This window comes from Lissotriton helveticus, chromosome 11, assembly GCF_964261635.1.
Source record: "Lissotriton helveticus chromosome 11, aLisHel1.1, whole genome shotgun sequence".
Classification (NCBI taxonomy): Eukaryota; Metazoa; Chordata; class Amphibia; order Caudata; family Salamandridae; genus Lissotriton; species Lissotriton helveticus.
In genome coordinates, this window is record NC_136072.1 from 94,853,437 (window position 1) to 94,878,300 (window position 24,864).

The window sequence follows — 24,864 nt, forward strand, 5'->3', positions numbered from 1 at the left end:
CAGTGCCTAGTACATGTACTTACGATGGCTTCCCTGTTCACTTGTGCCATCTAGTAATTGAACTAGACAGCACAGGGGTAGATCTGTTCATGCAGATATGCCCTCACAAGTAATATAATACATTCTGCCTTAGGGCTATGAGGTCTGCAGTAGATCTGACTTGCATATACTACATGCAGTGACTTTGGCATGGTACACAGGTAGTGTACCATGTCGTGTTTTCACTTATGGTTTGGACCATGACACAGTCTGCATGCAGTTTGTGTGTGGGTCCTTTCGGGTGGCATAATACAAGCTGCAGCCCTTAGCGACCCTTTTAAATACTACTTGCTAGGGTTTTACAAGGGTGCTAAAGTATGTGACACAACATTTGACTTTGTTTTAGGTAAAGAGCACTGGCGCCTGGTTAGCAGGGACCCGTTGCACATCAGTCGAAGGACCTCAGTACCAGTGTCAAAAAGTGGGGGATGACCATGACAAAAAGGGGCACTTTGCTACATCACTTAAATGTGGTTAATTCATTGGATCAAATGTTTGTTTCTTTAATTTTTTTTTACTAATTTTGTTGACCATAAAACTGACAGCAGTGGTAGCAGCACCATTAAAATTGAGTAATCAATTTGTATCCTTACAAGGCTCTGTAGGAAGCTGGCTCCGTATTTGGTATGCCACTCAGTGGTTAAACCATGCAGAGTCCAGTGATTCCCCCCACAAGCGAACAAGGCTCAATGCTAACCCAAGATGTTCTATTAGTGTTAGTGTGGTTGAGCAGCCTTGGGCCTAGAACAGAGGAGTGGAAGATATTTATTGCACACACCTGACCAATAGCTGACACACGACTCAAAAGATATTCACTCCAATTTTATAAAAATAAGCTATGTGTTTTATTTTAAGACCAACATCTTTGCAATGAGGCAACTAAGTTCTTAAAGAAAAATACTTTTCAGTTTCAAAAGTCGACAGTGCAATTTTGAGAGAGTTCAGTGTTATCCTAAGGAGGAAAAGAATTTGGTTTTACATGCAAGTACACAACTTACAGGTCCAGTCTGCCGGATCTAGGCTCACAGGGCAAGGGTCAAGTGTGTACCAAAACTGGACCACCAGCGGCACAGGGGTGGCCGGGTGCAGAGATCAAAATCTGAGTTTAGCCCAATGTGTTTCAATGGAGACTGCGGGTGCTTGAAGCCACACTGTTTGCAGGTAGGTAAAGCGGCTGCAGGGGCCACACTTTGGGGGTAAGAGCAAGCACAGGGGGCACAAAGCAGCACTAAACAGACACCACCAGTGGCACAGGCGCGGCTGGGTGCAAATAAAGCGTCTGGCACCCAATGCTTTCCAATGGGCAAATGATCTGCAGGTGTCGCACCGCAGGTTGCAGAAGGGAGACCAGTGATAGCAGAGGTGAGTAGAGCTGTAAGGGGTCATAGGGGCACCATTGATTCAGCTCACTAAGGCCATGGGGCTTCGGTGCAGGGGTGCCTATAGACGTCTTAGTCTTCTTACCCGAGCCGTTCGCCGTCAGGCGGAGCCTTTGCATTCAGGCTGCAGGATTTGTCTTGGTGTCCAGGATGGGGGTAGAGGGGGAGGCCGGGGGAGGGGTGGTGGCAGGGGGAGGCAAGCCAATGCTGGACTTGAGGTAGGGATCGCTGGGGAGCATTCCAGAGGGCACCTGCGTCCTTTGTGTAGATTTCTGGGGGACAGAACCGCTGTCCTCTGGAGTTGTGGTCTCTAAGTTAAGGCAGTCTTCCTCTGGTTTCTGGAAGTCGCTGGCCGCAGGATAGGCGTTGTCTTCTCTTGGGGTCTTTGAAGCTGGAGACAGGCCGGTAGGGTCAGTAGTCTTCAGGCTTGCTGCTTGTCTTTGTCCTTCTTAGGTTGCAGGTTATTAACTTAAAGGTCTGAGGGAGCCTCCCAAATTTTAGATTATGGGGGCGTTTTAAGGGAGTAATGGGGCTAATGAGCACCTCACTTGGGGTGACTGCACCCTCGGTTATGCCACACTCCTGTGGGAGGGGGCATAGTTGTAGCTCTGATTGGAGGAGTCCCTTCCCTTCATCTTAAAGATGGAGGCGACTGAAAAATGTGCTCAACTTTGCCACACTCTTTGTTTAGTTCTGTAACTAGGCACACATTCTGCAAAGGCAGTGTGTGGGTACCAAGGTACAGGGCCCCTAAGGGTGGCACTAAGTGCCGCCGCCCTTAGGGGTCTTCTCTGGTCACCATGCCCTGGGTACCTAGGGTACTATTTACTAGGGGCTGATAGGTGGCCAGAGATGCCAATTGGGTTTTGTTTCAACACTGTTTTTAAGGAAGGCACACAGGCCCTGGGTACCTGGTTGGCAGGAGCCCAGGGTACACTCAGTCAAAGCACATCAGCAGTTCAGAAAAAAGTGGGGGCATACCAATGCAAGAAAGATGGCACTTTCTCACACAATTCCAATGTGGAAGTTGGTTCTGGTGGTGGTAGTGGTGGCGTCCGTGAGTGAGAGGATGATTTGGGTGTCGTTTGTAAGAAATTATGTTCAGACCATGGGATCGGACTATGTTGGCCAGCGGGGTTATATATGTGTTTAAGAGCATGGGGCTGACTGATGAACCCTGGGGGACATTGTAGGTGTTATGTTATGCAGAGTTTTATATAGCGCGAACAAGATCTTTACAGATATCGGAGCGCTTCACAGAAACAGAGGGTGACGATAGCATGAGGGTGACGCGACATAATATTGGGTGCAATATAAACTTCAGTAGCATGATCGGATAGCAGTCATGTTCTAATAGAATGTCAGTAAACAATCAGATAAACGAAAATAAAAGACGATACTGAGTCTTACATACAACTACGATAAAAATCAGGAGAACTTATGCTATAAGTATCTGAAAGTTACAGGGAGCAAGGGGAAGGGGCCTCGATATACAGTAGGCTAACTTGATTAGTCAAATAATAGATATTTAGTGAGTAGCATAAAAGGATCGACTGACCATCATGTAATTGTGGCAAACAAGAGGAAAAAACAAATCTAGATCATACAAAATATGACATTATTTGACATTAGACCAACATGAAACCAGTAATACCCAAGCGGCACGAAAGTCACTGAGGAACAGACATTAAAGTTCAGGTGAACTTAGCCGTGAGGATGGCTTTCACCTCTTTCTTAAAGAAGGCCGTGGAGGAGATAAGCCTGGTTTCGGGAGGGAGTGCGTTCCAGATCCTCGGCGCCATTCCTGAGAAGGAGCGTTTGTATGTTTTTTCCTTCCGGAATCTGCGAGGTTTCAAGAGTAAGTTTTTTGAACTTCTATCTCGACCCTCCTGATATAGTTAGCTTTTGAGTGAGGTAGTTAGGTGCATTGTGGTGTACAGCCGCGTATGTCATCAACGCAATTTTCAGTTGTATCCTGGCTTCAAAGGGCAGCCATTTCAGAAATTTCAAGTCAGGGGTTATATGAGTGTTTTCCTAGGGGTGGGAGGTGGATCCTCTGGGTTGTTTCGGTGAGGAAGGTGGTGATCCATCTGAGCGCATCCCCCTTGGCTGCTCATGTGGTGGAATCTTTCGATCAGTGTGTGGTGGGATACGGTGTTCAAGGCAGCCGAGCGGTCGAGGAAGGGCAAAGCTGCTGTTTCTCCTTGGTCGAAGAGGGTTTGGATCTAGTTGGCTGTGATAAGGGCGGTTTCAGTGCTGCAATTGCTGCGGAACCTGGATTGGGAGGCGTTGAGTAGCTGGTTCTTCTGTGTCATGAGTTGTTGATATCCTGGACATGCCAATATGTTGGGGTCCATACTGACGTTTTTGTTGCAGTGTTTATTAGCGTCATATTTATTTATTTATTTTTATTTTTCAAAACCTTTATTGCACTTAGCATATTACACAGCGGATCGCCTACAACCCCACGGGCCGGCCGCTATATCATGTAAGTTAGACATGATTTAAGTTTGCAATGTAATAAAGAAAGCAACAGTGTTTTCAAGTGTCCAGTAGAGCATATTATACAGTAAAAGTGCATTTGAGACAGCATTATCAACGTTAGAAGTGGTTTTGATGGTATTTTGTCTTTTTTGAAAAACAACAAACTCTAAACCTAAAACAGTAGGAATGATAGTACGATCAGACATAGGTCAACGCATTTCCTCTCGGGAGAGGCTTAGTCCCTCCCCTTGCTCCAGTGTGCTAGTGCCCCAGTCCACCCCCCATTCCCATCCACCCTCCTCCCCCATTCAGCAGGTCGAAAGAGGGGACGCATGTAATAGCCCCGATCGTTCTCCTGCCCAGCCACTTCAACCCGGGTCACCCCTCCTCTCCCTCTTCGTCAGAGTCCTCTTGTTCGTCTTCTTCTAAAGGATCACAAATGTCCCCCCTGTACCCATTCCATTGCAACCACACTTTGTTCCATTTCCTCGGGCAGGCTCGACCGGAGTACACCGCCCTCTCGGTCACCATCACCGCATCCATGTGTAGACACCATTGGGATTTGGACGGGAGGTCTGCCACCCACCATCGCTGCGCTATGTCTCGCTTTGCCATCATTAACCCCACCGTGACCCAGAGTTGTTCATACCTAGACAGGTCAGTGGGTTCCCAAATGTTAAGTATGCACCTCCGCGGGTCGGGCAGCAGGGACCGATTCAGTGTTTGGGAGATCGTACGTAGTATTTGTTTCCAATATTCCTGTATCTTGGGACACTCCCATATAGTGTGGAAAAAAGTGCCCTCCTCCCCACACCCACGGAGGCAATATGGATGTGGCGCCCTATGTATGCGGTGTAGCATATACCTTGTGTAATAAACCCTGTGTAGTACCTTGAACTGCACTAGGCGCATACGCGCTGAGATGCCCACCTCTTTGGGGGATCCAAGAGCTGCATTCCATTCATGTTCATCCATGTCCCCTACGTCCTCTTCCCATTTCCCTTTGAGTTGGAGTGTTGGATCCGGGGAGTTATTAAGCAATTTACGGTACGTGAGTGACGTCGCCCTTTCTAGCATGTAGTCAGTGAGAAGGCGATCTTCCAGAGGCGAGGATTCGGGCAAAGATGTGTCGGGGGGGTAGGGCCGCGAGCAATGCATGTCGTATTTGAATGTATCTATAAAGCTCCCTGTCACCCAAACCATACAATTCTTTTAAGCGGTCGAAGGGTATCACAGCATTCCTCTCCCATAAGTCACCCACCGTGGAAATACCTATCGTGTCCCAGTGCTCAAAACCCTTAGTGTTCCTCATATTACCTAGTGCCCGCGAGTCCCATAGCGGAGTCAACCTGGTGAGCCTCCCCTTCCAACCCAGTGCCGCTGTCGCCGTGTGCCATAATTGAACAGTTAATTTAGTGGGGCCCACAAAGGCCCGTACCTTACGGCGGTCGTACAACGGACCCAGCAAGGTATCCATGCCCAACTGAGCCCTATCCAACTGGAAGGCTGATTCGGTATGTGGGGCGTGAATCCATTGGTTTATTGGCTTCAGGTGTGCAGCCCAGTAGTACAACTTAAGATTTGGCAGTGCAATACCTCCATCGTACCAATCCCTATGCAGCTTCGATTGCGCCACGCGCGCAGGGAGGTTACCCCATAGAAGGTTCGAGACTAGAGCAGCTACTTTCTGGAAGAATCGTGGTGTCACGGGATAGGGTGTATTTTCGAGGACATACAAGAAACGCGGCAGTGCCATCATCTTGTAGAGCGCTGCCCTGCCCAAGAGTGTCAGCGGCAGGTCAGACCAGAATTTGACATCTCGTTTCAGCCTGTCCAGGTGGGGTTTCAAGTTTTTATCTACAAATTCAACCGGATCTCTGGTGATGTGGATACCTAGGTATTTAAAGGAAGAACCCGCCTGCTTCAGCGGGCACGTGTCGGCCAGAATCGGGGCCGGGCCCCGCAAGACGTACAGCTCAGATTTGGTCCAATTCAACGCATAGCCAGAAACGCTGCCATACGTATCACAGATATTTAGCAACGCCGGCACCCCATCCACAGGTTCTGTCAGGTAAAGCAGCATATCATCTGCGTATGACAGACGGTCTTCCTATCCCCCCCTCCATCTTATGCCCTTGAGAAGCGGTGAGGTCCTCAGAAGGGTCGCAAGAGGTTCCAAAGAGATTGCAAACAGCAGGGGCGATAGAGGGCACCCCTGTCGTGTGCCCCTCCCCAACGGAAATGTACGTGATATATGGCCGTTAGCCACCACCTGTGCCACCGGGTCGGTGTACAGTAATTTGACCCATGCAATGAAGCGCGGGCCGAATCCCAAACGGCTCAATGTCTCAAACAGGTATTCCCACTCCACCAGATCAAAAGCCATTTTGGCGTCCAGGGCCAAAATCACTGCTGGCGTGTCGATAGTGTCCGCCCTAGCCAATATCCCGTGTAACCGCCGTAGATTTAATGATGTGTTTCTATGTGGCATAAAGCCGGACTGGTCCGGATGTATAATTGACGACAGATGGGGCAGGAGCCTTTGTGCCAGGAGTTTAGCCAATATCTTCGCTTCGGCGTTAAGTAAGGAGATAGGCCGATAGGAGGAGCACTCATCCGGCGGTTTGCCGGGCTTGGGGATGGTCACGATGGTCGCTGCCCGTTGGTCTGGCGGGAGGAGACCCCCCTCCAGACAATCCGCATACATCCCTAACAGATGTACACTGAGGGTCTCAGGCATCGCTTGGTACCATTCAATGGGTATGCCGTTTGGGCCCATTGCTTTTCCCGGATGTAGAGCCTTAATTGCCATCTGGATTTCATCGACAGTAATGTCTGCCTCCAGCTCATCTGAGGCCTCTCGCGACAACTTCTGGACCTCTATCGGAGCTAAGAGGGCCCTGGCCCTTTCAGCAGTGACCACATACTCCGGGGTGTATACTCGCTCAAAATGGGTCGCCAGCAACTCTGTGATTTGCCGCGGATCCGTATGTATCACCCCTCTCTCATCTTTCAGACTTTGGATCCCCCTAAAGCTGCCCTCCCGCCTATCAAGCCACGCCAGCATTTTTCCAGCTTTTTCTCCCACCTCATAAATTCTATTACGAGTGTCGGCTAAGTGTCCCTTCACCAGCTGACGCAAGTGATCAGCATATAATTGTTGCTGGAGGGTGAGGGCGTGAAGGCCGGCGGGAGAGGGGTTATTTTCATGAGTTTCGGTTTGTTCCAGCAGTGCCACCTCCAGATCGTCCAGTTCCCGCGACAGCTGCCTTCTATGCCCCGTGATGGAGTTAATCGCTTGCCCTCTTAGAACCGTTTTGTAGGCTTCCCAGAGTACCGCCGGGGAGCGCACCGAATGTATGTTTTCAAGGAAGTACTGCTTCGTTGTGTTTCTAAGAGCCTTACGGACCTGTGGGACCTTGAGGTATGTAGCACTAATGGGGTAGATGCGTTTTCGTGCACTAGTCTGTGAGGAGAGTGACAATGTGAGTGGTGAGTGGTCGGAAATCCCCCTCGGGTGAATCACCATTGCATCAACATAGTGGAGCCCCTCCCCCAGCGATAGGAAGTAGTCAATGCGCGACAGGCTGCCATGCACCGTAGAGTGGAAAGTGTATTGTTGCGCGCTGGGGTGTAAGTGTCTCCAGATGTCAGTCAAACCCATGGATGCCGCGAAGCGCCGGAAGTAGGAGTCCCCCCCCCGTGGAGCAGGCGCGGGGTGTTTGTCCAATTGCGCGTCCATGACAGCATTAAAATCTCCCCCTAGAATGATCTCACCCTCGGGGAGAGTCAAAAGGAATTCACCCAGGTTCGGGAGGTGGACCGACTGCAAAGCTGGTGGAATATATACAGACACCACATTGAAGAGCCTCCCCTCCCATTGCCCATGCAAGGCTGCGAAGCATCCTTGATCATCGGTCTTAGTCGACAAGGGAAGGAATCGGGAGTTTTTTTTATACCAGACCTCCTGGATCCTGACGTAAACTCAGAGTGGACCCACATTTTATAGCCGCGTCTGTCCAGGGCTTTCACTGCCCCCCCTACCAAATGGGTCTCTTGCAGCAGGGCCAAGGCAGGTCGCTGGCGCTTAATTGCAGTCAGTACCAACCCCCGTTTAACCTTGTCTCCCAAGCCTCTCACATTCCAGGACATTAAACGTAAGGGAGGGCAATGTGAGTCAGTGGATTCCACGTCTACTACCGGGCCATTGTTATCAGCCATCAGTGTTTAGAGTGTATCGGTTGAAAGGCTGAATTGCATTCATGGCCGTGCCCTTGCACAGCAAAGAAGTAGGGAACATTACGGGGGCATAGTATCGCTGTCTTTCCCCAGCAACATGCACTGGCGCACATAAGGGTTAAAGCAGTGACCCTGACCGCTTGCACACATTCCTAACAGTAACAAAAACAGTTCAGAACAAACCCCCCTCCCTGCCCCCCTGCCAAACGGACTTCGAACTGCCCGCCACCCCAACCAAGCAGAGTGCTTTACCCTTCCCATAACCAGAGTACTTGCGTGTAGGGGGGAGAGTGTCTCCCCGGGCTGGCGGCCTCCCTGTAGGCTGTCGGGGCGGCCATGCCAGAGTCTACGTGCAGCAGTTCAAACAGCAATTCACCTCGGGAGTCAGTAATCTTTAGTGATGCAGAGTTCGGGGTAGGAGTCATTCGTCCCCACCTCCTCCTTCAAATCCATGGGACGGAGACCGCTCCAGTCTTTCTCCTCGACCAGACGTCTGGGAGTCCGCTCTGCTGCCACCCCTACGATCTTGATCCGGCCTATGCGTCTTGCGTTGTCTCCCAACAGTGTGCCAGCCCTCCAGCCAGTCCCGGGCCGTTTCAGGGTTATCGAAAAACCACACCTTTTTGTCTGCGACCACTCTAAGTTTAGCCGGGAATAACATGGAGTACGGCTGTTCCTTCTCTCTCAGGGTCTTTTTCACTTCTAGGAACGTTCTCCTCCTTTTGGCCACTTCCGCCGTGTAGTCCGGAAAGAAAGCAATCCTTGAGTTTTGGATTTGTATGGCCGGCGCCACCCTTGCGGCCTGCAGAATGGCGTCCCGGTCGCGGAAATTGAACAACCTGGCCAGTATCGGACGCGGCGTGCCTCCCGTCTTGGGCTTTCCTCCCGGAACTCGATGGGCCCTTTCAACCGAAAAGAAGTTCGAGAGCCCCTTAGGTTGTAGCCGAGTCTTGACTAAGTCCTCCACATAGAGGTCTAGTGCCCCCGTGTCTTCCGATTCCGGCACGCCTAAAATACGGACATTGTTACGTCTGGAACGGCCTTCCTGGTCATCCAACTTGTCTTTAAGCAGCTTGTTATCCGCCTGCAGTCGTTCCATCGCCGTCTGTAATTCGGACACATCCTCGACCAGCGACTTGGTGACCACTTCAACCTGTTTGACCCTTTCGTTCATCTTTTGGAGATCCGCCCGTATCAGGGTGACTTCAGTCACCGTGGCACCCACCGTCGCCTGCACCTGGGCCAGCGCCGCCAGGACGTCATCAAGCGTGGCTTTCTTTGCCCCATCCGTCTCCGCCACTTTACCAGCCGATATGCGTTGCTCCTGGGGCGGTGACTGTCTGTTGTACGCAAACTTGTCCCGTTTGGCTTGGGTGGAGGTGTTTTTAGGGCCCCTGTGTGCCATGGCGTAGGCTGTTCCCGCCAAAAAAGGGGGGAGGGGGGGGGTGTCTTCGGTCGCGCCGGTCCGCGCAGGTGGACACACAATGAAGCCGAGGACGTCCCCTCGCAAGTACACACCAGGGGGGGGGGGGGGTTGTCTCCCCCGCCGACGCCACTCCTCGGCTATTTGCCGGTTTTGCTCCGAATCTGCACCCCAGCTGCGAGCCCGACGGGGAACTCCGGATTATGTCCTCATGGTGTACCTCGTGGATCGCCCCACCTCAGTGCCTCTGTTGTGCAATGGCGTCCGATCCCCCGCCCTGTCAATGGATCTGTTAGCAGGCGTCCTCCGGCGCCCTCGATGAAGTGCCTGCACCCGTTACAATTGATCCCCTCAGCTGGCACCGCGATGATTAACCGGCCGGTACCCGGCCCTGTCGCATCTAGTTGGGGCAGCGGGAAAGTGATGCCTCCGAGGCGCTGTCTGCACCTCCGGGTGAATCGCGCGGGCCCGGAAAGGACAAAGGCTGCAGTCGAGCGTCCCCAGGGCCCGACGGCACTGGAAGGGGCTCCGTGGGCGCTCGGATCGACTCACCCGGCGCACCGGCACTTCCGGCCTCCCCTCCTCCGGCTCCAGGCCACTTCCGGTCGGTTGCTGGCGTTCTGTGGCTCCGCGGCTGTAGTGCTGAAGGCAGGCCCAGCTCCTCCTCTACCTGCAATCGGCGATTCCGCTCCCGGCGAAGCCTCCGCCGCTCCCAAAATTTCGGCAATGGTAGCCGCACGGTCTCTGGGTCTGGTCCGCCCCACCCAGCTGGTGAGGGAAGGATATGTGATGCGGATCGATGCGGGAAGCCGCTTCTTCCCGGGAGCCTCCCTAAGCAGCGGCCGCCATCATCGGCTGCTAGCCACGCCCCTCGCGTCATATTTATTTAATGATGTGGCTGAAGTTTACATATAGTCTCCCTCTTCCACAGTTAAATTGGAACCACTGGACCACATACAGCAGTGGTGCCATCTCAAACCAGTTATTTGCCTACCTTGTCTGGGATGTCCTGTTGTACAAAATTCACTACTGTAATGACCCTATTATGTTTGTAGTTAAGGGAATGATGCCAAAAGTATATCTTGACTTTTGGGTATTATTTTTTTGGTAGAGGATTATGTGGCTAAAGATGCTTTTTTTTTTAGCTATATTAATAGTTGCAGTTGAATTATTTTCATTGCAGCACAGTATTCATAGCCTTGCCTTTCCGAACTGTTTTACATTTGTTTTCTTTGCAGGCTAATCTCCTGTCTTCTCACCGGTTGTTAGTTCAGCGAATGGAAACCATTGCTCTTAGCAATGTCTTGTGTGATCGAGGAGAACAGGTTACACTGTTTCTATTCAATGACTGCCTTGAGGTAAGAATTTTTATATTTCAACAAAACATTCAGCAATTATCAAGCCTTTAGTTTAGACTGGTGAAACCCAACTTGGCTTCAAGAACAATTTTTGCTTGAATATGTATTTCATGTAACGGAAATAGTGTTAACTATGGTATTTTAAATTTAAGTACATGGTGGTTTCTACTTGTGATGCCCATACCTGCCTATGGATGCCTCTTGGATTTCAAGGTGCATGTGGCTGATTTTTGCCCACAGAAGAGTGGAGAACTTTCTCCGCATGCTCATATTGAGGATTTAGCTTTTAAACAACTTGCACCATTTGTGTGTATGGTACAGCTGGTTTATACAAAAGTCAAAATACTACTTAACCCGTTGGCTGCTGCCGTCGGCTAATGGCCGACGCGACCGCGCTCGTTTTTTAAAACGGCCGCACTGCCGCAAAAAAGCGGAAGCAGCCAACGGGTTAATTGTGGTTTTGCAGCGAAATTCTTATCTGGATTTACATGCCGTGCATTGTAAAATGTTTTATTAGATCTGGAATCTTCACGTTAGTCCTCTTTTCATCCTTGTTTTTTGTATTTTGGGTGTCTGTAGTCATTTGGTGCTACTTCTGTTCTCCCAGGATGTCCGATGAGTGTTATTATAGTTCTTGTGCGTGGTCGCCATCTTCAGACTTTTTTCTTCTGCTGTTGGATCTGATAACAGCCGCAGCTCTGTGGACGCTGAAAGAAGTTTTCAAGGGAAAGCAGCAGATCGTTGATAAAGCGAAATACGAAGATCAGAAGGTGAAAAACCCAGAAACTGACTCCCTGAAGAAGTGATCAAAAATCACCAGAGAAGGGAACGGACTACACAAGTCGCTGGCCACATGGTCAGAAAATGTATGGAAGGAGAAAGTGTGAACTGGGGAAATGCAAAATACTACTTTTAGATTTTGCCCCGAGTACCACCAAAGATCTGCAGAGAAGGACAATCATGAGGTTTGCAACATCTGGCTGTCAACGGACCAACACACAAAAAAAGGAAGTGTGTGTAGAGTTCAGGCCGAAAACTCTTAAGAACAAGGTGGAAGCAGAGGCGAGAGCACCACTGAAGCAAGCAGAGAAAAAAGAAATTGAGCCACTACCTGAGTGACCTCTTTCGAGCGAGGAGAAGGACAACATCCAAGACACAAAAGCACCTCTGGTTGAAGGCTCTGATGCTGAAATAGAAGAAGTTAGCAAAATCAAGGCAAAACAGCATATGAAAAAGCTAGGGTCACATCGAAAAAACATTTTGGGGCCAAGGTTAAGACTTGACTTGGGTTGCAAGAATCTTAAAACCAATCCTCTGTCCATAACTTAATTAGAACTTGTGAAAGTGTCAGGCCATACAGACAATGACATCGCTAAGATGCCCGATTTGAAATCATTGGGTACAGTGCCCCCCTGTTATCTAGATTTCCATGTCAGATATTAACAAACTGTATCTGAATTGACTTTTTTTCCTTTTTTAGGTCTCGGCAACGAGAACTATTGTCGCAGAGTAAGCTCGCAAGGGAGTACAGAGCGGTGCACGAGCCGACCAGGGTCTGTGGACGCGCACACACAAAGGCAGGCAGGCTGGCACACACCAGACACACACAGACAGACACACACACACACACACACACACACACACACACACACACACACACACACCCTCCCTCTCTGCCGCCCCCCCCCCTCTACCCCCCCCCCCCCCCCCTCTACCCCCCCCCCCCCCCTCTACCCCCACTCACAGGGCTCTTTCCCTCTGCAGCGGGTCAGTCACGGCAGCAGGCAGGCTCGGTGTCTTCTCAGGCGATCTTCAGCTGATGTGCACGCTCACGCTGCGTCTCCTGTGCGCCCACCACGCTGTTTCGCGCCCGTTGATCCTCAGCTTGTGATTACTACTCCTTCTAACCCGGATTCTAAATTACTATTTCTTGGTTCTCTAACTCCACTCTGTTGATTCGTAACAAACTGATATTCAGCACATTTCACAGTCTCGCTTTTGCTTCTCATAAATACAATAAGATTATTTTAAGCAACGTCTACCCTTCTTTTGGTTCTGTGCCTATTATGCTTCGGACTATAGAGTTTTAGAAAGTGTGGTGGAAGATTCCATGATATCAGTGGTGTGCAGAGTAGTGAGTGCAGAGTAGTGAGTGCAGAGTAGTGAGTGCAGAGTAGTGAGTGCAGAGTAGTGAGTGCAGAGTAGTGAGTGCAGAGTAGTGAGTGCAGAGTAGTGAGTGCAGAGTAGTGAGTGCAGAAAAAATGTCATGAGCAATGCCAATAGCTCTACCTTTAATGATGCCGAGACCATTGCATTGTAAATGCTTGTTATAAGAATGTGTATAAGACTAGCATTGTTGCACACCAGTTATGTGAGATTTCTAAGGTTATGTCATATATGGTGGCTTATCTGATATGGGAATTTCTAAGGCCTGCCAAGTGACCACTTGGCAGGGGATGTCTTTTGCTCCAGATTATCGTGCAAAATACACATCGTGTCTTGATATAATGTGCCGCTGCAGCATCCTGTTCTGCACTGTAAGCGGATGCCAAGCCAAATCTGAGGGGAGCTGTTGCCGATGCGTGTTTTCCTTTTGAGGGAGCACTCTCTCCCAGCTACTGATAAGTGCAGCTTCTTGCTGTAAACAGGCATGCAGTGTGTGGATTCTGCCTAAGAAATTCTAGATGCAAGTTGCGTCCCTCTGTGCTCTCATACTGTAGCACATAGAAGTAGGTTTTAGGTTGACCATCACTGAGCCGGTCGCTTGGGGACCGGAGCGTGGACGGAAGGGGGCCGCCTCCATCGCCCTTAGTGCACCACATGTTCGAGGGACACCAGGTGCTAAACAATTCGTAGACGACCTGATGACAATCACTGTGGTAGAAATGTTCATATATTCATTGATCACAACATAAAATAGTGTTTTAATAATATTCCTTATGGTTATTTTACACATGCTAGGCAAAAATATGACTGACCTCCACATTTTTAATTCTAAAGTCTTTCCATAGTATGGTATTGTGATGAATGAAATTGAGGTTTTCAAGCTACGTCTGCGTCCCTGAATTGCTGTTTAGGAACTGTTAGTAACCCAGAAAGCAGACACAGCACTATTTACGTATGGAGTTGGGTTGTATGTGGCTGCAATAACCTGTTCATTCACATTCAATCGCTGGTGCATTCATCCCGATTCACTTGTGATACCTGTGGGTTGTGAAAGCAAACCTTGTAGATCTATGCCAGAGTCTGTGTGTGACACAACCTTTAAGAGACCTTCAACTGAGCGGTAACACATGGCTGCGTTTTAAAAAAACTTTAGTCCATTTGAGATAGCAACCATTTTTCTTAATCTGCAGATTATGCAGCAGATAATTGTCTGTCAAATGCTCCAAATCCATAATTATGCAGGTGATGCTGCAGAATCGCATAATTCCAGTGAGCATGTTTATAGTTGAACACATTGTGACCCATAATTCACTCTTGCATAACCTCACAATTGTACCCTTTTTGTCACAGTTCTAAAACTGTTTTCTAATGGATACATCTTCGTGCAAATGACTCGCCTTAAGACTATCCTCCCAAGTGTTAGATTAGTACAGCAAACTTTCTTTCCAAGGTGTGACTGATTCTGCATGCCATATATGGACAGACTATTGTATAAAAGGTGCCAAAATAGTGTCCTTTTTTTTTTCATGCCTCATTGACATTGTCCAGAGTGGTTTCTGTGTTTCATCTGACACTTACTTCAGCTTTAATATCAATTAGGTAAAATGTCTCCTCCAAGACATTTCTCAATTGCACTTTACTGACGGGGGTATTTATTCCTACTTGTTATTTTCAGATTGCAAGGAAAAGGCACAAAGTCCCATCTTTCAAAAGTCCTCATGGACAAACAAGACCTCCAGCATCTCTCAAACACATTAGTTTAATGCCTTTGTCCCAGATCAAGAGAGTTCTGGATGTCCGGGAGACTGAAGGTAAGGATGTTTAGGATTATTCTGATCAATAGGAAATGAGGAAATGTAACTCTTACGGTGGTCTGCACACAGGGCAACCCTTTGATGGCAGTAACTTTGGATTTCAAGCACTTTCTAATATGGTGGTGCCAAATGTAATGTTTTTTAAATGAATAATTTTGGTAAATATTCTATGTAAACAAAGGGTTTTTCTCTGTAAAGTATCTAAAATGTTTTTTCAAATATTAGTAGAGTTAATTTTGATAAAAGCTGCATTTAGGCTTCCTGTTAATTTCCTTTTTATGATTTTATTTTATGCTAGTGTTTTCTTTTTCCTCAAATGAGAATCAGGCAGTTTCTGGGGAGTTTGAGGTAATTGGTGAGCACCTAATGGGAACCTTGTATAGTATTGCGCCATTGTGGTGTAGGACTTTTATAAGATCTACTGACTCATAAGGAGTTGCTCATAATTTTCATATACAGACTCATAGATGTCCAACTCCTGGTCTTAGAACACCTTATCTATCATCCCAATACTGCGGGGTTATAGTTGGAATGAAAGTTTTCCAGCTGTACCAGAGGCAAATGCTGGTTCTTCCTCAGTCTCTTGACCTTATTGTGAACTATAGGATGTCCATTGTGGTCATCAGAGTTCTCTCCAGCCCCAGTGTGCGATTCTTAAGCTGGTTGCGTGTGTTTGGAATTTTGCTGTGGGAAATGTTCTCCGGCTTCAAATTAATGATGGATAGTGTCCGTGGTGTTAAGTCTTGTTGATGGAGTAGCCTGCATCTGAAAGAGACACGTTAGTATTCGATTCCTTACCTTAGAATATCCCCAGGCGTCCGACTGGATCTGGAAATTTTTTGCGTAGCAGTACCCTTGCGCGTCGGAAGGCATCGTCTGCGGCTCCGTGTCCGTCGTCAGGGGCGTCGTGATGACGTTGTCGGAGTACTTAGACGCCGCCTCCGCGTGCTGACGTCAGTTCTTCTTTTTTCCGCGCCAGCTAGCGCAGATCTGGAAAAAGCAGTAACCCTAGTCAATTTTGACTAACTTTTTGATCTTTTTTGATTGCTATTTTGAAGTCTCTCGACTCTCGAAACGGTGCCGATAGGGATGCCCGGCTTCAAGCATTGTGACGATTGCGACCGGCTGATGTCGGTCACGGATCCTCACGTTTGTGTTTGTCGTGTTTGGACGTCGACCACGACGACAAGGCCTGCTCCGACTGCCGGGCCCTCTCTTCGAAAGCCAGGCGGGAGCGGTCCCGTAGGCGCCTCGAACTCCGGCAGCCACCACAGCTCCGAGAGTAGGCCGCACTCCTCCGGGTCGAAGTCGCCGTCAGGTAAGCGGCACAAGAAGTCCAAGCGGCGTCATCGCTCCTCTGACTCCCCGCGATGCGGCCGGGGGTTCAGGTGACACCGCCCACGCGGCTCCGTCTGAGTCGTGGGCGCCGCGTACAGCTCCACATCCTCCGGTCCTTGGGCTGAACACGTCGCCGGAGGAGATCGAGCGCTTCCTCATGGCCATGAGGAAACTCTCTCCTCCGACGGGCTCCGCGGCGCCTCCGGGCCCAGCGGACCCGTCTGGGAGCCCTAGTGGGTCGGCGGCTCCGGCCCCGACGCCGTCGGGTGCTTCGGCCCCAACGCCGCCGATGCCTTCGGGCCCGGCGCCGCAGGTCCCTGTTATCCCGACGCCGCCGGCACCTTCGGGCCCGGCGCCGAGGGGTCCAGTTGTTCCGACGCCGCCGGCGCCTTCGGGCCCTGCGCCGCAGGACGCCGCTGGTCCTCCTTCGGGATCTGGTTTGTCGCCGGTGGATCTGACGGCCTCCCCGGCGTCGGACCCTCAGGTGTCGCCTCCGGCGCCGTTCTCGGGCAGCGCCGACCCGGTCCTCCTTCCGTTCCTGTTTGGCTGTCGGGACGGCCCCGTTGGGCGCCGCTCCAGACGCCGTTGGGTGAATTTCACTTTTATGAACAGGCCCCATTGGTTGAGGACCCTGAATATCAGGAGATGGGTGAAGGAGACGACTGGGAGGGGTCTGAGGACCCTCTGACCAGGAAGTGTCAGTCTCATGAGGACTGGACAGGAGACCTTGGGGAGGCCAGTGGCCTGGACACCTCTCCAGACACTGGGTTTGTCTCCCCTCCTACCGTGGCTTCGGAGGAGGGGGCAACATATAGTGTGGTGCTGATGAGGGCTGCCAAGGCCTTGGGCCTTGAGCTCCCCGTCGCGGCCGTGAGGACTAACCTCCTCACTGAGGTCCTTAAACCGCAGTCAAGCTCGGCCGAGCCTCTGCTGCCCTTTAATGAGGCCTTGACTGACGTTCTTCTGGGCACTTGGTCCAAGCCCGCTACGGGTTCGCCCGTAGATAGGAACGTGGCCAGACGCCACCGCCCAGCCCCGGGCGACCCATGTTTTCTGTCCTCCCACCCTACCCCCGAGAGCCTGGTCATCCAGGCCTCCAATTCCCAAACCGCATTCCCATCGGCCCTGCCGGATCGGGAATCCAAGAGGTATGACCAGTATGGGAAGAAGATCTTCTCATCCATTAGTTTAGGCCTGCGGTCTTCCAACACCGCCTGCCTCTTGGGACGTTACACCCACTCTGTGTGGGATAAGGTCGCGGAAGTGCTGCCAGAGTGTCCGTTGGAGGTACGGGCCAAACTCGGCCAAGCCCTTGTGGAGGGCCGGGATGCAGCCAAGTATTCCATCCGGTGTGGGCTGGATACCACTGACTCGCTGGGTAGAGCGATGGCAACGACGGTGGCGGTCAGACGCCACGCCTGGCTGAGGTCCGCCAACTTCTCGGCAGATGTCCAGAGCACGCTCATGGACATGCCGTTCGATGGCTGTCGCCTCTTTGGCGACAAGGCAGACCATGCGCTTGAGCGTTTTAAGGACTCCAGGGCTACGGCCAAGTCCTTAGGCCTCTCGGGCCAACGCCAGCAATCGGCTGCCTATCACTCCTTTCGTGGCCACGGAAGGGGTGCGCCCACACGTGCCGCCAGCCACGCACCCCAGGGTAATACCCAACGCGGTGGCGGCCGTGGGAACCGCCGTCCAGGCGGTCGGGGGCAGCGGCGAGGTCAGTCCACACCTTCCCCCGCAGCATCCGCCTCAAAACCCTCCTAGTCCGTGCTTTCAGGCCCATGTGACGCCAGTGGGAGGCAGGGTTCGCCATCACCACCTCCACTGGCGCACTGTCACGTCGGACAGGTGGGTGCTGCAGATCGTTCGAAGGGGCTACTCCCTCCCCTTCGAGGCGACTCCTCCAGCCATGCCACCGCAGACCCACCGTGTATCGGGGGATCACTTGCGACTTCTGCAGGAGGAAGTTACGGCCCTCTTGGCCAAGGGGGACATCGAGCACGTTCCTGGGCCAGAAGTAGGGTGTGGTTGCTACTCCCACTACTTTCTGGTACCCAAGAAGGGCAAAGGGGGCCTACGCCCTATCTTGGACCTACGGAACGTCAACGGCTTCCTCCGGAAGGAGAAGTTCAAGATGCTGACACTGGCTCAGGTCCTGGCTGCCCTGGACCCAGGAGACTGGATGGTAGCGTTGGACTTGCAGGACGCTTACTTTCATATCCCCGTCCTGCCTGCCCACCGGCGCTACCTGCGGTTCATGGTGGGCCACGAGCACTTTCAATTTACCGTGCTCCCATTCGGCCTTACCAGCGCCCCACGGGTGTTCACGAAGGTGATGGCGGTGGTCGCAGCTCATCTGCGCAGGTTAGGGGTTTCAGTCTTCCCCTACCTCGACGACTGGTTGAAGGCGGGCTCGCCCCAGACAGTCGTCAGCCACCTCCAGACGACGGCAGACCTCCTGCACCTGCTGGGGTTCTCCATCAATGTGCCGAAGTCACACCTGTGTCCCTCTCAGAAGCTCCTTCATCGGAGCGGTCCTGGGTGCGGTTTCGGGTTTATCCGCCCGAACAGCAGGTCCGGGATATTCAGGCTCTGATTCCCATCTTTCAGCCGTTATCCCGGGTTTCGGTCAGGTTGACGCTGCGGCTTCTGGGGCTGATGGCCTCCTGCATCCTACTGGTGCATCACGCCAGGTGGCGGATGTGGGCTCTGCAGTGGGACCTGAAGTTTCAGTGGGCCCAGCATCAGGGCAACCTATCCGACCACGTCCTGATCTCGGAGGGCACTGCGAGACAGCTGCAGTGGTGGCTTACGGACCGCGATTGGGTCAGTGGTAGATCCCTCTCCCTTCCCCCAACCGGAGCACGTAGTTGTGACGGACGCGTCCCTCCAGGGCTGGGGAGGCCACTTGGGAGAGGCGGAGATCAGAGGCCTCTGGTCTCTGGCGGAGACCCGGCTCCACATCAACCTGTTGGAGCTCAGGGCGATTCGTCTGGCACTGAAGGCATTCCTCCCCTCTGTCCGGGGGAGTGTAGTGCAGGTGTTCACGGACAACACCACCGCCATGTGGTACTGCAACAAACAAGGCGGGGTGTGGTCGTGGATCCTTTGTCAAGAGGCTCTTTGCCTTTGGCAATGGCTGGAACGCCAGGGCGTGACCCTGGTGGCTCAACACCTGGCAGGTTCTCTGAACGCCAGGGCGGATGAGCTCAGCCGTCGGTACATGATGGATCACGAATGGCGTCTGAACTCGGACGTGGAGCAAGGCCTCTTTCAGCGATCTAGAGAGCCTTGGTTAGATCTATTCGCCACCGAAGAGAACGCGCAATGTCATCAGTTCTGCGCGTTGGAATTTCCAAGGCGGCACTCGCTCGGAGACGCTTTTCGTCGCGAGTGGAGTTGCGGTCTGTTGTACGCCTTTCCGCCTATACCACTTCTGCCCAGAGTGCTGAAGAAGATCAGGCGCGACCGGGCCCAAGTCATCCTTGTGGCTCCGGACTGGGCTCGAAGGTACTGGTATCCAGAGCTATTCGGTCTGTCAGTCAATCCCCCGGTTCGTCTGCCTCTTCAGGAGGACCTTCTGTCGCAGCAGCAGGGGACGGTCCTCCACCCGAACCTGTCCAGTCTCCACCTCCATGCTTGGAGATTGAGTGGCGACAATTGAGGCCATTTGACTTGCCTCCTGAAGTCTGTAACATCATTCTGGCAGCCAGGCGTCCCTCCACAAAGTCGGTATACGCCTGCAGGTGGAACAGATTTGTGGCATGGTGCACAGCAAAGGCTGTGGATCCACTTTCTGACCCTCTTTCTAAGGTTCTTCTCTTCCTTCTTTCTCTTGCCCAGCAGGGCTCTGCTCTGGGCACTATCAAGGGCTACCTTTCTGCCCTTTCAGCCTTTCTAAGGCTGCCTGATCAACCTTCTTTGTTCAAGTCCCCTATTGTAAACAGATTTCTTAAGGGCATCACTCACATGTTCCCTCCTATTCCGTTTGTGATGCCTCAGTGGGACTTGAACCTTGTTCTTAAATTTCTGATGTGCGCTCCCTTTGAGCCACTTCACAACTGCCCTCTCCGCCTTCTTACTCTGAAGACTGCTTTCCTGTTTGCCATCACCTCTGTCAGGAGAGTGAGTGAGCTCCAGGCTCTTTCATCTAAACCCTTTTTCCTTTCTGTCCATCCGGACAAGGTTGTTTTGCGGACTAGGCCATCTTTCCTGCCCAAGGTTGTCACTGCCTTCCACATCGGGCAGTCTATCACCTTGCCCACCTTCTTTCCGCCACCGCATCCCTCTAAAGAGGAAGAGCAGCTCCACCGTCTGGGCCCAAAACGTGCGCTCTCTTCCTATCTGGATCGCACACGCCAGTTCCGGGTGGATGACCAACTCTTTGTTGGTTACGTGGGCGCTAAGAAGGGAATGGCGGTGCACAAGCGGACCATCTCTCGGTGGATCATCTTGTGTATCCAGGCATGTTACTCCTTGGCTAAAAAGGAGTCACCTGTTTGATTGTGGGCTCATTCCACTCGGGCCACGGCGACTACAACTGCCCTGGGCCGGGGGAGTGCCCTTGCAGGACATTTGCCAGGCAGCTACGTGGGCCTCGCTGCACACGTTTGCAAGACACTATTGCCTGGACAGTCAAGTCCGGAGGGATGGCTTCTTTGGCCGTTCCGTCCTCCAGGACTTTCTGGTGTGATTATTGGTTCGCAGACCCACCACCGGGGTTGGTATTGCTGGGGTATCTATTCTAAGGTAAGGAATCTATCACTAACTACTCCTACTTGTGTAACGATATATCTGTAAGAGACATTAGTTAGTGATAGATTCCTTACCGACTCATCCATCCTCCCTGTTCTGCGAACCGATATCTAGGGTTAAGGTCATCCTCTTCAGGGCCCTAGTTTCAATGGCACCAGTGTTTTTTAACCTGGCTCTGCGTTTCTGGCGCGGAAAAGCTGTGTCTAAGAACTGACGTCAGCATGCGGAGGCGTCGTCTAAGTAATCAGACGACGTCATCCCGGCGCGATGGACGCGGAACCGCAGACGACGCCTACTGACGCGCAAGGGTACTGCTACGCAAAACTTTACGGATCCAGTCTGACGCCTGGGGATATTCTAAGGTAAGGCATCTAGCACTAACTAATGTCTCTTACAGATATATTGTTACACAAGTAGTAACTTGTACATTAAGCACTGTCTGGGTTTTTTCAACCTGTCAATGCCTTGTACTGCCATGCTAAAGCTACAGAGGATTTCCCATTTGCTCCGGGGAATGATACAAACGCTGGAGTACCACAGTTACAGGATAGTAACTTGTTGCTTGTTGCATGCTTTCTTATTCCACCCTGTAACAGTCTACAAGAATTTTCCATAAGTTACGGCTCCGTCCAAATGTTCAGTGCATTGTAAGCATGTTCTAGATGTCACATAAAAATGGTCTAGACCAACAATTGTGATGTTTCAGGCAAGACTTTTATCTTGGATTACCAGTCTTCTGTTTTTTTAAGTCCAATGTCAAACTTCAAAATAGCTAATGTAAGTGGGCTTACAGTTTCTCCCTTTATTTTCCAAGGGCATGTTTTATAAACCGAGAGTATATTCAGATTTATATTAAAACTAGTTTAAAAATGGTGCTCTGTTTCACGTGGGTGTTGGAGAATTTTTCGGCAAGTTAGTTATTTTTACATCAATCACAACTAAACTGTTAGTATGTAAGCTTATAATGATATATTCATGGAGATGGTGGCAGCCCATTAGATTGATTTCTGGAGGCATGCAGAAGTGTTAATAATTTTTAGCTTTTTTTTTAAAGCTGTACCGATACACTGGTGAATATGAATGTATTTAAATATATTCTAAAACTACACTGTTTTATTAGCTGTACAAATATTTCATTTACAGTGGTCCCAAAATATGAACTGTTTTCAAAGTTGATTATTCTTTGTGAATGAATGCTTTCAACCAACTGTTTCCATTGGTTTTTACTATATAGTGGGAAGCTGTTAGTCTGATGCAAAAATGGCTCATCCCCTGGAAGGTGTATTATTGAATTATTAGCAATTTAAAGTCAGTAACCTCTTTGGTACTCATTTATAATCCTCCATGTTGGTGTGTAGGACTAGGTATAAATGTTGCCCCGGGAAGGAAATAACTCTTGTAAGCATGACTTTTTTTCTTACTAATTGCAGATTGTCGCAGTGCTTTTGCTTTGGTAGTTAGGCCGCCAACAGAGCAGACAAACCAGTTATTCAGCTTCCAGCTGACATCTGAGGAGCCACCAAAAGTGGATTGGTTGAAGATGCTGTGTCGACAAGTTGCAAACACAATTTGTAAAGCAGATTCTGTAAGTTGTCCAAGTATTGTCTATATTTTTCATATGCAAAAAGTTTGCAGATCATAGTTTTCTCGATTTAAATTAGTGATTTTGTGAATTGCAGATTTATCTTTGCTATTCTGAAAGGTGCCATCAATTAGCTATAACTTTAAATTTAGTGGTGCATATATAAGTGCACCAGTGACTTTATAGTTTGGTTTAAATTTGTCTTTACACAGAAAAGCATGTTTACTAATCAATTTGATACTGGTTGGTTGAGATCTTCTTGGTGTTTTACAAAAAGTCTTAATGTGTTCAATTTTTGCAAGTTGCATGAAGATTGATGAGGGTAGTCCATGTTATGACGCTGGAAAGTGCCCAAAATCAGAACTCTGCATTTTGTTTTGGCTAAGCCAAAGATTCATGAACAAAACCAGTATGGCGTATGCGTAAACCCTTCTCCAGCCATTGTGTTTTTTTGTGGTCGTCTTCAGACATGGTTTCTGGAAAGGCAAACATTTTACATCAACCCTGAGTATTTCCTCTGCACAGCCTCAATGTATTTCATTGATGTACAAGTTGTGTGAGTTGCATTTGGACTACTTTAATAGCAGCTGTTCATACAGCAGTCAACAACCCAATGTGCCAATAGACACTGATAACAAAAAGATGCCTTTTGGAAGAGTAAGCCCACAAGACAGATGGACATTTTCAAGAAACGTTTTGGGCTGTGTCTCTACAGTACTTGAGGTCTTTTCTGAGCATGTGCTTGTGATTTGTTTTTCTACTCTAATCGTGTAATATCAAGGTTCTTCAGATATGCACGCTCATTATTAAGTTTGTTCCTGATATGGACATGGATTATAGAATTTCTGGATTTTTTTTTTTTTTTTAGTAATTCCCCTTTCAGCACTTGTTAATGAGCTGTTTCTGTTGAAAATGCTCAATTGTGTTTTTACTCTAACTAGCATGGCAGTGTAAACACATAGTGGTACATTACATTACATACATTTTGCAGCGTGAATCTTTCTGGATTCACTATGCTGTGCATTATTCCGCGGTCTTGTGGTTGGGTCCGGATTCTAAGTCTTTTCTTTGGTTTTTTTTTTTTTCTTAGCCCAGGTGGGTGTCGGCGTCACACCCCCTTGGGTGTATTTCCAGTTACGTCGGCATGCTTCCTGCGGAAGCTCCCACTCTTGGGCGCCATCTTCAGATTCTTTTTTTCCGCGGTCGGGTCTGGATCGTTCCCGTTTGGGTTCCAGACATTTTTGGAGAAAGAAGAAAGAAAAAACAGAAAAGACGAGGAGAAGTTATCTGAAGACTCCAGGGGCCTTCATCGACGAAAATTCAGCAAGGAGAAGGCGTTTTCCATCGACCGTCGACGAACACGCAACCAGAGATGCCCTGGACGCTCGATGATGGACAACACGCCGTTCAAGTTATGCCGTAACTGCCACCACAAGTACACGCAGAAGGACCAACACCCGGTATGCAACCTTTGCCTACCGGTGAACCACGAAAGCGGAGACTGCAACGCCTGTTCCGCCTTCGCCCCGAAGACCCTTCGTGTGAGAGAGAGGCAGAGGGTAGCACACGCCACCCTGCAGGGGAAGGCCCCGACTCCGTCCCTCTACGAGCTGGGGATGTCCTCCGAGGAAGAAGACAACGCTGCCGCCGAAGACGACAGCTACACGTTCGTAGAGACCGATTACACGAAGACTTCTGACAAGGTAGGAGACTCTTCGGCCCCCAAGAACCCAAGACTCTGAGTTTAGAAAAATTGAGGGCAAGACCCCGAAAGCGCCGACGCCAAAAAAGGCGGCGTCCGCGACTACTCCCAGGCCCAGCGGATCCTCCGAGAAGGAGTCCCCGGCGCCGAGAGCTGCTGATCAGCAGAAAACGTCGAAAATCGTCCCCGAAAAGGATCGATAGACGCCGAGGGAGAAAGACCCAAAACTGATGACTACCAGATACCAAAAATCCGGTTCGACGACGTCAAACTTCGACACCGAAAGGCACGGCGACGAGCCATCCGCCGAAAAGAACAGCCGACCCATCCGATGTGGAACACGCGGCCGAGATGGGGAAGAAGAGAAGGCGCCTCGAGGCCGAAATGGAGAACATCATGCAGCGGAAGAAAGATTTCGATGCAAAGATGAAAGCCTTCACGATCCCTCACAAGACCAAGCCACCAGTGGTGGAGGCAGTCGAGGAGGAGATCGCCGAAGTCGCCGAGGAACAAGACCAGGACGTCGAGGTGATCGACGACCAGGAGGAGTACGAGAATCCCTACGATACTTACAACTATGGG

At 50.3% G+C, this 24,864-nt stretch overlaps 1 protein-coding gene across 1 annotated transcript in view; it reads left to right on the plus strand.

Moving 5' to 3' along the window:
* The window catches only part of ECT2 (epithelial cell transforming 2), a 297,161-nt gene that overhangs the window by 201,685 nt on the left and 70,612 nt on the right, over positions 1-24,864 (plus strand). The window contains exons 20-22 of the mRNA XM_078665446.1: positions 10,803-10,922; positions 14,764-14,899; positions 22,429-22,583. Coding sequence (XP_078521572.1) covers positions 10,803-10,922; positions 14,764-14,899; positions 22,429-22,583 — 411 coding nt within the window. The remainder of the gene's footprint in view (positions 1-10,802; positions 10,923-14,763; positions 14,900-22,428; positions 22,584-24,864) is intronic.